This window comes from Aethalodelphis obliquidens, unplaced genomic scaffold (genome assembly GCF_003676395.1).
Source record: "Aethalodelphis obliquidens isolate GAN/ISIS:26980383/991018 unplaced genomic scaffold, ASM367639v1 scaffold55, whole genome shotgun sequence".
NCBI classification, from domain to species: domain Eukaryota; kingdom Metazoa; phylum Chordata; class Mammalia; order Artiodactyla; family Delphinidae; genus Aethalodelphis; species Aethalodelphis obliquidens.
Genome location: NW_020837999.1, coordinates 1,679,245 through 1,692,687, shown reverse-complemented (window position 1 = coordinate 1,692,687; position 13,443 = coordinate 1,679,245). Strand labels below are relative to the sequence as shown.

General features: G+C 37.1%; 1 protein-coding gene across 1 annotated transcript in view; it reads left to right on the top strand.

The window, feature by feature from the left end:
* TDRD5 (tudor domain containing 5) overlaps positions 1-13,443 on the top strand; it is a 91,136-nt gene that overhangs the window by 16,949 nt on the left and 60,744 nt on the right. The window contains exon 4 of the mRNA XM_027086177.1: positions 12,051-12,134. Within this exon, the coding sequence (XP_026941978.1) occupies positions 12,051-12,134 (84 nt within the window). The remainder of the gene's footprint in view (positions 1-12,050; positions 12,135-13,443) is intronic.

Genomic DNA, 13,443 nt, shown 5'->3' with positions numbered 1-13,443 from the left:
ATGCCTATATTAGACTGCTTGTTATTTCCTTGTGGATTGTTGGGGCTCTGTTCTTTTTTTTTCTCTGAGTCTCTTCCCCTCCACCTCCCCACTGTGTGCTTCATTTTAGGTACTTTCTCTTGCTGTCTTCAAATTCAGTGATCTTCTGTTGCATTTAATCCCACCCAGATTATTTTTCATTTTAGACATTATATTTTTAAGTTCTACATATTCCACTTGGATCTTTTTTATGTCCTTTATTTATTTCTTTATTATGTTCATACTTTATATACATAAGCATATTTATAAGATTTATCATAACTTTTAATGATCTTAACTGCTAATTTTATCATCTCCATCATTTCTGGGTTTTGAATTTATTTTCCTTCTTTTTTTTTTTTTTTTTTTTTGACTGCACCACAGCATGTGGCACCTTAGCTCCCCAACCAGGGATCAAACCTGTGCCCCCTGCAGTGGAAGCACGGAGCCCTAACCAATGGACCACCTGGGAATTCCCTATTTTCCTTCTTGATATGGTCACATTCTCCTACCTCTTTGCATGGCTGGTAACTTTGATTAGCTGCTAGACATTATGAATTGTTGAGCTTCACTCAGTTAATTTACTTGGAATCGATCATTTTGAGTTTTGCTTTTAAGATTTGTTAGGGCAGGTAATATCAATTGAATTGTGTTCCTTTAAAATTCATATGTTGAAACCCTAACCCCCAATGTGATAGTATTTGGAGGTGGGGCCTTTGGGAAGTAGAGTTCGATGAAGTTGTGAGGGTGGAGCCCTCGTGATGGGATTAGTGCCCTTATAAGAAGAGAAACCAGAGAGCTTGCTCTCCTCCATGTGCATACACCAAGGAAAGGCCATGAGAGCACACAGCAAGAAGGCAGCCATCTGCAAGTCAGAAAGAGAATCCTCACCAGGATCCAACTATGCTGTGTCAACCGAAAAAAATTGCACAACCTGTAAGTAGAGAGTTATGTTTTATTCAGCAGACATTCTTAGTACTTCAAGCCTGGGAGACAGCCTCTCAGATAAACGCTGAGAAAACTGTTCTGAAGAGGAAGGGGGGGAAACCAGGATATATAGGAGTTTTTATAACAATACCAGGTAGTTGGAACAGAAGACTACTGTAAATAAAAGAAAACTAGATATCTCAAGTTATGGAATTTAGTTAGCACTTTTTTATGTAGGGGAAGATGCAAGAGTCTGGGTTCACTGAAATAATTCCTTTGATATGCACCTCAGCTATCTGGGGCCAGTATCCTATGATTTCCCATCCTGAGTTTCCTCAGGCTGCACCGTTGGAAGTAGCTGCAGTCTGATGGCTGCTAGATGGTGGACATTCCTTGTTTTTATCCTGAGTTCCATCAGGGCTCACCATCTGGGGTAGCTACAATTGCTGATGACTTCGACATCCTTTATTTACTGATATGGCAAGCGATATTTTATTTCTTAGCTGGAACCCTGATCTTGGGCTTCCAGCCTCCAGAACTGTGAGAAAATACATTTCTGTTGTTTAAAGCTACCTAATCTAAGTTATTTTGCTATAGAACCCTTAGCAGGCTAAGACTGCTAGTCCAGAGAAACCTTCAGTCTAGAGCTAATTTGGCTCCACCACTGAGGCATTACCTTTCTGAGGATTCACCTGGATATGTTAAGAGGTCCTTCCATTCTGCCTTAGTGGGAGCACTTAATGTTTCTCAGCTCTCTGTGAGTTCTGGGTATTGTTTGGCCTCTTGCTTCTTATCGTTTGTTTCCCCAGCCTCAGAGAACATCCCCTTCCCCCACCTTATGCACACATCAGTACTCATCCAGAAACTTGAGGGGTCCCTCTGCAGACCTGCAGAGCTATATCTCTCTGTGCCAATCCCTGCTCTCCATACCTACCTGTGTATTAGCATCCTTTTCCTCCTCAAACTGGAATCTGTCTCCTCAGTTCATCTGTTTCTATTACCTCTTTCTGTGCTACAGACTGAACTCTCCAGGCTGTCAGGTGAGGCAGTTTAAGACTCACCGCTCAGTTGCAGCACTGTTATTTAACATCTGTAACTCATTATTTTCCACCTGTTTATGGCAGGACAGTGGGAGCCATAACTTTGTTTTGAATGATGAAGTTTTCTTAATACAGAAAACTCAGCCTAAGAAAGTTACTCACAGTCCTACTGCCAAAAGATAGTTTTCACTCCTGTTCCTTTCATAGTGATTTCCCCGTTGTTTAGATTTCTTTTGTTTTTCCTGACATTTCCTGTGCTGGAGAGACCTGACACCAGCATGGTCATCTTCCTTGGTAGATAAACTGACTGTATGTTTGTCAATTCCTGTCTTTATCTTTGAAATTCAGAAGGTTACAATGAACTAACTGTTGGACTCTTTTTCATTGATTTTTTTTTTTTTCTTTGCGGTACGCTGGCCTCTCACTGTTGTGGCCTCTCCCATTGCGGAGCACAGGCTCCGGACGCACAGGCTCAGCGGCCATGGCTCATGGGCCTAGCCGCTCCACGGCATGTGGGATCTTCCCGGACTGGGGCACGAACCCGTGTCCCCTGCGTCGGCAGGCAGACTCCCAACCACTGTGCCACCAGGGAAGCCCCATTAATTTTATCAAAAAATATTTTCATTTTTAAAAATGATTTTTTTCTAAACTGATATCCAGAAAAGTTGTACAACTAATGGTATGTTAGTGTCTGTTTTCTCCATACCTTTTGGTTATATAACCCATGGGATTTCATGTGGTTGTTAAAAACTCAAATGTTAATTCTTGAAACAGGGTTAAATACAAAAATATTTTCTCTGACCGAAAGCTGCACATAGTCTAATTGTTTCATATCCATTTTTGGTTACTGACAAAGTTGAGCTTTTAAAATTGTTTATTAGCCACTTATTTATTTTGATGAATTATCTGTTCTCTTCCTTTGCCTATTTTTCTCTTGAGATATGCTCATCTTAATGAGTGGAAGAAAGTGTGCTTAGTCAATTTTTGCTTAGTGAAGTGAAGGAATTTTGGCTGTCATAGGCTAGAAGTGTATTTTTCTAAATTGTCATTTTCCTTTTTTGAAATAGAAGTTCACAAGTTAGGAATATCAAATCTGTTAGTCTTTTTCTTTTACTTCTGCCTCTGATCTCATACCTACAAAGCTCTTCCCCGCTTGAAGGTTTAAAATTGGTTTCTCACTCATCATAATCTGCAGTATATTATAGACAAAAAGGGAACTGTTACTTGTTTGAGAGACCATGATATGCCCTGCACTTTCTTATATTGTCTCATTTTAAGTTACTCATAAAACAGGATATCTGGGATATTAGACTTACAATTCTTATTTTACAGACTAAGCAACTGAGGTGTGAGAGGTTAAATAATTTCTTAATCAGAAAGTTTCACTGCCAAAACTTAAACTCAGATTTGTCCGTTCGCATTGTTCTTCATGGTTCTGCATATGCATAAGCATCTAGAGGGAGACAACTCATATCTTTTTCAGCTTAAATAACCTACTGTGCTAAGGAGATGCTCAATAAGTCTTAGGAAATTTAACTCTAGTGAACACATGGCAACTAGATGTGTCATTTTTCCAGCTGAAGTCTCAAATAATAGCCTTTAGAAGCTTTATTCAAATTGCAATGCAGCAATGAACTTTAAATTAGGATCAGCTCACTTTTTTTTTGTATAGAAAAAATTCTGAAAGTTCACAAGAGAATTATTCAGAATAGGCATTATCTGTTTTCTAGTCGTTCTGATGAGTTTTGAAATGTTTATCTGTCTCAAATTCCCTTCGTCTAAGACCCTAACAGCAATGGAATGCCTAACCTTTCCACTGTTGGTGCTAATGCCTTACGCAAAATTATAGTCATCCAAAGACTTCAATTAAACTGCTCATCTGCACTAAGAATAAATAAAACATAAACCTCCATTTTATAGTAACACACGCATATACACAAATCAAAAGATTAATTTACCTTAAAGAAGATCCAAGGATCATGGGAATTCTACATGCTGATTTGGAGGGGAGAGAAGTGACAAGGTTAGACACCAAAGAGAAACTTGCCAAGCTCGTGATGTTGCCCAAGGCGAAATTCTGAGTTAGAAGCACATTTACCATGTCTAAATGACGTAACTAAGTAGAATCTAAATCAATGTGACTTTAATATAAATGGTGTTCTGTGCCTCCTGTGTAATGCTCTCAGAGTGCTAGGCCAGGCAAGTCTCCAGGGCCAGAAGACCTGTTGGGTTCCTGAGTCATCTTTGGGCTGGGGGTCCATTGGGAAATAAAGCTTTGGAGGTTAATAAAGACTGGGACCCTGAATGTTTCAGTATTCAGCAAGTCTGCTTAGCAACCAATGTCCTAGCAAAGGTCATAAGCAAAGAAAAATTGTGAAAGCTGTGAGAGAAAAAAGGAAGAGACAAGAATTGCCCTGAATTTGAGACATAATCTAATTAGGTACAGACTAAGAGAGAAAGAGAATGAGAGGCATGAAAAATATTGGGACAGTGCCTTAAAATTACAAAGTTCTTTTATGTTTCTTTATTGGACCTTCATGAGAACTTCAAGAGAAAAATATTGTTATGGCAGAAAACTAGACCCAGAGAAGTTAAGTTGACCCAAGACAAACAGCTAGAACAGGGCAGCCCAAAATACATTTTCCACCCCTGGGTCCACATCTCATGTTTTCTGGTGCCTTATGCTTTCTGCTGCATAGGAATGAAGAATATAGAACATTCTGTAATGTAGGTGCTAATTCTGTCATGTGGGATATAGAAAGGACTAAAGTAGTCAAGACTGTCTTCCAGGGGAAAGTGAGATTTGAGTTGACCTGTGTGGGAATTGGTGAGGGGGAATGGGTGACAGTGAAGTTTTGAACTAGATTGACTGAGTCGAACTTTCACCACTGCCACTTTTCAGCCATGTAAACTTGGCAAATTGATTAACTTCTTTGTAACTCAGATTTCTCATCTGTAAAGTGTGGATAACTTTTGTATCATAAATGGGTTAAGATTTGTAAAGTGTCTAGAATAGTTCTTGACAGTTGTACACCCTCAATAAATGATAGCATGATAGTTAATCTCTAAAAAAAAATTGGTTTCTTTTTGATTCATGGCTAAAAAGAAAACTTAAAGTTTTAATCTAGCTGGATTATAATTTGGGGTGTGTAATTTTGTGTTTCTGTGCCAGTTCTACACTGTGTCAACTGAAAAAAAATGCACAACCTAAAAGTTGTATTTGAATTATGTTTTATTTGGGGACCTTACTGAGGACTGTAGCCTGGGAGACAGCCTCTCATCTGATCATCTGTATTTTATGGTTTTTTTCAGTGAACGTATATTATTTTTGTCATAGAAAAAACATTTAGAAAACAATCAGTTTCTCCTTTGTAAAATGAGGACTGGAGCTTCTTTTTCACCTGCAAGAGGAACAGGCAGGCTTGTTCATTAGTATCCTACCTTTTCCCATTTTCCTGCTTTATTTCACAAAAGCAAATGGTTAGAAAAATTTAAACCCTGTTTTTGCAAGACATGAATAATCTACTTACCACATTCTATTCAATTTCCTTTATTTTGACCTCTTCAGAGGAAGTTTAGATGAGGGATGAAAATGTGAATGGGCAAGTATGGATTAGCTGTTATCATTCTAATGAATGAAGTCTCAGACACTGTCCAGCCCAGCTCTTCAGAATTCTCTGCCGTAGTGTATAGACCTAGACTACAGCTAACAGTGATGTTACTTCACTTCCCATTAACAGGTTATTGCCCATAAGAGTGTTTGGTCAAAGTAACAGGGATCTGACATTTCTTTGTTCTCCAGCCTTACAACTAAGAGTACTGTCAATGAAAAAAATTAATAGTCGATCTAAGAAAGAAATGGGAAATTTTATTCGAGCCAGCCTGAGAATTATAACCCAGGAATTATAACCTTGTCTTTCAGAAAGCTCTGAAAACTGTTCCACCTGTTAGAGGTCAAGGCACAGTTACATCAGTGTTTGAGACAAAGGGTTATACATCAAAGTAACATACTGACAGTTTACATAGTTCAACAAGGCAATTAGTAGGTTGTTGTGACCCCACTACAGGATTGAGAAAGGAATTTTATCTCCTAAGGAGTTACTTTGCTGGAGCCGGGAGGAAATTGGTTTTTTTTGCTTTTATTTTTGTTTTTTGGCAAGTAGGCATTCCTGTGTCTTTCAGGGGGATCTAGTTAATGTATACTGCAGATGTACAATACACAGTAAAGCAGGTAGTGGCTCAAATGCACAGAGAGAGAATTTTATGTTTAATTTTTCTTGTCCTGTCTTAACATTATTTCATCAGCACCCCATCCTGCCCTACTTTTAGAAAATTTATTGTAATATTCAGCATGAGATTTAAAGTAGGTAAACCTGGAATTATAAAAGAAGTTCTGATCTTAAATGAATTAAAAATCAGGGCTGGGTCTTAGTTTGCAACTAACTTTTTCACTCAAATAATTGATAGTTTTTACATGAATTAGATGCTGTGATTTGTATTGAATATAAGAAAAGAAGGATTTTAAATTTCACGTGATGACCTGGCTCCAGTGTCTGTTAAGAGTATCCTCAACAAGTAACTGGATCTATTAAGCAATTACTGTCAAAAGGAGCCCTTCAGTAGTTCTTTAGTGCAATTCTCTGGAAGTTGCATTCTCTGGCCAACTTAGAGTAGCTGTTCCCTGCCTATTTTCCCATGAGTTCAGATGAAATTTTTAGTTTGGCAAGTCAAATTTCATACTGCCTAGTTTTTAGTCAAATGAGATACTTAGCAAATATTTGAGCAATTGAAAGCGTCACTCCTGTATGTGTGTCTGTGCCAGTTTTGTGATCTTTATCAGAAATGTATTAATGTTTACCATATGGCCAAAAGACCCGCTGTATATCTCTCTGAGACGTAACTTCTGTTCCTTTCTGCTTTTAGCTTCATGTATTTTCCTTCCAAAATGCTTCCACCCTCATGTTTCTAAATATCACCCAGGTGTCTATGTTTTTAAATTTTTTCTCTTATTACAAAAGTAATACAGATAGATTGCAAAAGATTTGAAATACAGGAAAGCACAGAAGAAAATTAAAATCACATATTCTTTTATCACCCAGAAAAGTTGACTTTTTCTTTTTTAAAAAAATAAAATTTAGCATCATTCTGGTTCAGGTTTGTGACGTGCTTTTTTAGTCAGAATTATGAACATCCCACATTGTTAAATATTGTAATGCAACATAATTTTTAATGGCACTATGGATATGCCATAATTTTTTAACTTGGGGATTTTTTTTTAATGTTTTATTTTTTATTGGGGTATAGTTGTTTTACAATGTTGTGTTGGTTTCTACTGTATAGCAAAGTAGAAACCCTATGCTATACAGCAGGTTCTCATCAGTTATCTGTTTTATACATATTAGTGTATATATGTCAATCCCAATCTCCCAATTCATCCCACCCCCTCTTTCCCCCTTGGTGTCCATACGTTTGTTCTCTACATCTGTGTCTCTATTTCTGCCTTGCAAACTGGTTCATCTGTACCATTTTTCTAGATTCCACATAAACTTGGGGATTTAGACTGTTGCTATTTTTGCAATTAAACATAACCTTATTGATGAAAATCTTGATCACATTTGCAGATATCTCTGTTACTCCCCAGGATAAAATTCTAGAGGAGCAATCACTACATCTAAAGGAATGTGTACTTTTATAGCTTATCATGTATGTAGTTAGGTTGTCCTCCATAAAAGTTGTTTCAGTTAACACTCACATGAGATGTATGTGTATGTGCTTCTTTCCTTGTACCTTTGCTAGTACTCAGTATAAATGGACACTTCTTCAGAACACCCTCCCCTGACCTCTCCCTCCTCACCAACCCTAGTCTAAGTTAGATCTCACATTGCTTTCCTAACACTTTCAGGCATAGTATTCTATCATGACACTCTGTGGGTTTTTCATAATGTTTATCATAATTGTAATTATGTAGTTATATGACTGTCTCATGTTGGTCTCCCATCACTAGACTGCAAGTTCCATGAGGGCAGTGATCATACCTAGTTTATTTACCCCTGTATATTCAGTGCTGAGTACAATGTGAAGCACATAGTTTGTGTTCAGTACATATTTGTTAAATGAATAAATGAGCATTATTGTAAAAATAATATTCCAATTTGATAGGCAAATAACTATATCTGACTATTAATGTCTGTTTATTAGAGGTTGAACTTTATTGGCTAGCTAGTGTTAATTTTTAATCAATTGCCTATTCCTATCTTCATCCATTTTTCTGAGGAGTATATCTTTTTGATTCAAAGCTCTTCTCTGCCCCTTCTCTGGTTCTGTAGGCTCCTATCTGAATATGGCATATATATATATATATATAGTGGGTTCCTTTCCATCTTTATTTATGCCCCTATTTATGATCTTTTGTTCACTTGATTTATCGTCCATTTTTTCTATTTGGTATGTAGGCATCTGACAGTGAAACATCGTTGAAATCAGGGTGTCCTCTTGATTACTTTCTTCATGTCAATCACTGATTATCTCCCACTCCTACTTCTCCCCCACAACATTATAACTTTTGCCCTCTACTTATCTACTTATCTAGATAGTCCCAGGATTACTTGGACTTTAAAAAATCTCCCTCACCGCATTCAGTTTAACGTCAGCTTGAGTTACTCATCTAGCTTGAGGCAAAAAACATTTTTCTCTTATCTTCTTGAGATGCATTCTGTTCCTAGCTAAGAGCCTATCATTTTGACATCTTAACCCAGGCTTGGCAAATATTGGGTTGGCTAAAAACTTCATTCGGTTTTTTCCATAAGATGGCTCTAGTAGCACCTAGTTGTCTTTAGCTTCATTTGAAACAATTTTGTTAGGTTGTATTGTGACAGCTGTCATATCAACGTGCATTAAAAAAAAACTTATCAGAATTGGTGAATTTTTGTGTAGCTGTGAAAAGTGACCCTTTCTTTGTCCCCTGAAACATCTAGCACAGTGGTAATTTACAGTAAGCCCCCTATATATGAACCTTCAAGTTGTGAACTTTCAAAGATGCGAACGTGCGTTCCACCAGCGTCCGGTGTGAGTGAAATTGCAGCTTGCCCTCTGTCTCCTATTGCTGACGATCCTTCAGCTCTACCGTCTCCCACCTCCTTTCCTTCCTCCAGTCAGTAACTCTTCCTGCCTGTTCACTCTATGCCAGCCCCTGTATGCCAGCTGTTGTACTGTACTACTGTACTTTTTGAGGTACTGTACTGTAAGATTAAAAATGTTTTCTTTATTTTTTTGTGTTTGTTTTTTATGTATTATTTGTGTGAAAAGTATTAAAAACCTATTACAGTACAGTACCATATAGTACCTAGGCTAACTTTGTTGGACTTAACGAACAACTTGGACTTATAAACGTGCTCTTGGAATGGAACTCGTTTGTATGTAGGGGACTTACTATAATAAGTGGTTGTATTGAATCTTCAAATGGTGGGAGCATGTTGGGATGTGAAAAATCAATTATCTTTAGGTTCTCCCATTGTTCACTGGGAGAGCTTTAGGGAATTATCTCATGGCAGATCCAGAAGAAATGTAAAGAACCTAAGACCAAGGGCTGAGGCATTTTGTGAAAGTTAGTGATATAACCTTAGGAATCTAATTCCCCCTTCTCAGATCCTACTTTCATGTCAGCCTTAGGAGATAATGAGATTGTCTTCATTTTTCAGATGAAGAAACTGAAACCTAAAAGGTCACACAGTTTGTAAGTAATGACAGGCCAAGTGGCAATATGAAGAAATAGTAAAAAATAGAAAGTTTAGAAGGAATAAATTAATAGTGATTATGTCTATGTGATAGGATTTTAGGTAATTTGTATTTTTCTTTATATCTTTGTGTTTTTTCTAATGTATATTTTTTACATTTACTTATCAGCTCTAAATATAACTCCATGATCTTTCATTCTACTTTTTATAATTTTAAAAATATCCTGAATTTTATTATTTGCTTTCCTGTTAAATTTTATTCACCTGTTTGTTTTTTTAACATCTTTATTGGAGTATAATTGCTTTACAATGGTGTGTTAGTTTCTGCTTTATAACAAAGTGAATCAGCTATACATATACATATATCCCCATATCTCCTCCGTCTTGTGTCTCCCTCCCACCCTTTCATTCTACTTTAGGTTTCCACTCTGTGGCTCTTCACTGGACCTTGGTGTCTGGATATGTTCCATGATACTCTCTACTCCTAACCTCCTGTGCTTCCAGCTTATCTTTTCAGTTATTCCCATGCATCATCTTTTTACCATATTGGGGCCTCTCTATGCCATTGGCTTCTCTCTACTAAAATCCTCTGACCCCTGCTATCCTAACTCAGGCCTCACCTATTTTTACTGCCTACCTGTTGAGTTTAGATAATCATCCATTTTTTTCCTCAACTTTATTTTTCCACTTTCTTAGCTGTCTGAGCTCCCTTTCCTTTCCTGCTATTCTCAGGAGTGGGCCTTGCTTCTGAACTCACAGAGAGAATACTGAAGCTATCAGATAGTAACTCTCTCCACCTGCTGACCCCACATTTACAGAGCCTTTCTGTATCCCTACTGGTCCTTCTTCATTTCTACTACAACAGCAGAGCTCTCCTTCCTGTCTCCTTAAGGCGAGACATTCCACCGGTGCCCTGGCTCACTCATATTCCTGGCTCCCAGGGACCTTCCACCATCCCATCTCTAACCTGCATTAAATAGTGTGTTTAATAAACATTGAATAATTTTATAAACAGAAGAAAATTAGTGACAAAAATCTTTACTGGGTAAAAGTATGGGATTTGGGGGCTTCCCTGGTGGCGCCGTGGTTAAGAATCCACCTGCCAGTGCAGGGGACGTGGGTTCGAGTACTGGTCCGGGAAGATCCCACATGCCGCGGGGCAGCTAAGCCCGTGCACCACAACTACTGAGCCTGCGCTCTAGAGCCTGCGACCCACAACTGCTGAAGCCCGCATGCCTAGAGCCTGTGCTCTGCAACAAGAGAAGCCACCACATAAGCCCGTGCGCTGCAATGAAGAGTAGCCCCCACTCACCACAGGTAGAGAGAGCCCGTGTGCAGTAGTGAAGACCCAATGCAGTCAAAAATAAATAAATAAAAGCATAAAAAAAAAAGAGTATGGGATTTTGTAATTGAAGACTCAATCTAATTGTTATAGAGAATGTTAATTATCCTGGAAATTTTCAGTGTTTAGTTTTATAAAGAGTCCAACTACATAAAAAAGGACGAAGGAATTCCCTGGTGGTCCAGTGGTTAGGACTCCCCGCTTTCACTGCTGAGGGCCCAGAATCGATCCCTGGTCAGGGAACTAAGATCTCACAAGCTGCGTGGCCAAAAAAAACCCAAACAAACAAAAAACCCTCAAACCTTTCTACATTAAAAAGTCTATATGTTAAAAAAAAAGAGAGAATGAAATAATGCCATTTGCAGCAACATGGATGGACCTAGAGATTGTCATACTGAGTGAAGTAAGTCAGACAGAAAAGGACAAGTATCATATGATATTGCTTATATGTGGAATCTAAAAAAATGGTACAAATGAACTTATTTACAAAACAGAAATAGAGTCACAGATGTAGAAAACAGTCTTATGGTTACCAGGGGAGAAGTGGGGAAGGGATAATTGGGAGATTGGGATGGACATATACACACTACTCTATATAAAATGGATAACAAATAAGGGCCTACCGTATAGCACAGGGAACTCTACTCAGTACTCTGTAATGGCCTATATGGGCAAAGACTCTAAAAAAGAATGGATATATGTATATGTATAACTGACTCACTTTGCTGTACAGCAGAAAATAACACAACATTGTAAGTCAATTATAGCCCAATAAAAATTTAAAAAACTATATTAAAAAAAAGAGTCCATCAACTCTAAATGTATTTTATAGGGTATGAAATGTTACAGTGCCTCTTAGGAACACTATTCTTCCATTTGATTGACGTACGTTTCCTTTGATAGATGTTTCCTTTAATACTGTTCAGATTTATCTTTGACTATTTTTTTTTTTGACTGTAACTTGAAAATTTTTTCCCCTTTTTTTCATAGTTGGAGAATACCTTCAAATCAGTTATTGGACAAACTGGACCTGGAGGGACTATCAATCCAGAGCTAAAACATAAGATAAAACTTGTAAGTGTTTGCTGTTTCTGGGAAATGGATGAGAATAATTGATTATACATTTGGGTATCATTTGTGGTTAATTTTAATTTGCCTACAAATATTTTAGTTTTATATTTATTCCTATCTTTTCAAATATATTACAAATGGAGTGGCTAATCTTTTAAGATTAGAAAAAAATAAATTTCATACTCCTAAACATTTTTAATGTTCTCAAAATTAGTTAGAAAATGTAAGTTCCTCCAAAAATTCTCTTTTCTTCCCCTCACCCCAATAAATCATTGTTAAAAGTTACAGATCTTTCCAATACCAGTTTTATATGTATGTATGTCAAGTATTATTCTAAACAGTGCATGGTATCCCATTGTGTTGGTATACCGTATTTCACTTATGAGATCCGTTATTAACATTTGGGTTATTTCTAGCCTTGGCTATTAAAAAATGCTGCAGTTAATGTCCTTGAACATTCATCTAGAAGTAGAGTTGCCAAAGGTATTGAATATTTTTGTTTTGATAAATATTACTAAATTGCCCTCTAAAAGGTTTGAGCAAATTTACACTCCCACTGACAGTAAAATGTCACTATCCAATCGTGTTGTTTTAACTTATACCTCTTGATTTTTACACTGAGCATCTTTTCATATGCTTAATAGCCATTTACATTTCTTATGTGAATTGCATGTTCATGTCCTTGGCCTAATTTATTGTTTCTCCTCATTAATTTGTGAAAGCTCTTTGGCTGTTTTGTGTTGGGCCAAAGGGTATGTATGCTTAAAATTTTGGTGGGAGCTGTTAATTCTGATTTGAATGGTCGAGAGTATCGTTACAACTCTTACTGCCTTATTTTATTCTGTTTCAGCTGTTGTGGTTTTACTGGGAGAAATGCAAAAACCTTGGTGCATTCAGACCCTGTTTTTTTGTTTGGACATTTGACTAAAGTGTCCAACAATTATTTACTTATTAACAATTATTTATTTATTTAAGGATGTTCAATATGACTTTTTTTATGGTAACAAAAAACTAGACAACACTTAAGCATTCATTGAAAAAAGAATTGCTTACATTATCCACCCAAACTAGGGAGTATCATGTGGTTCATAAGAAGGTTTAGGTGTATCTCGATTAATTTACATGGAAGTATCTTCTTGGTATATTGTTGGACTTTAAAAACAGGTCTTATAGAATAGCACGTTTAGTATTGTCCTTTCATGTAAAAACTGTAATGTGAGTATGTATGTGCATAAAAAGGTTTCTGAAAGGATGTTTTCTGAAATGCAGCAACAACTGTCTCTGGGTCATAGGATTTTGGAATAAGTTTTAC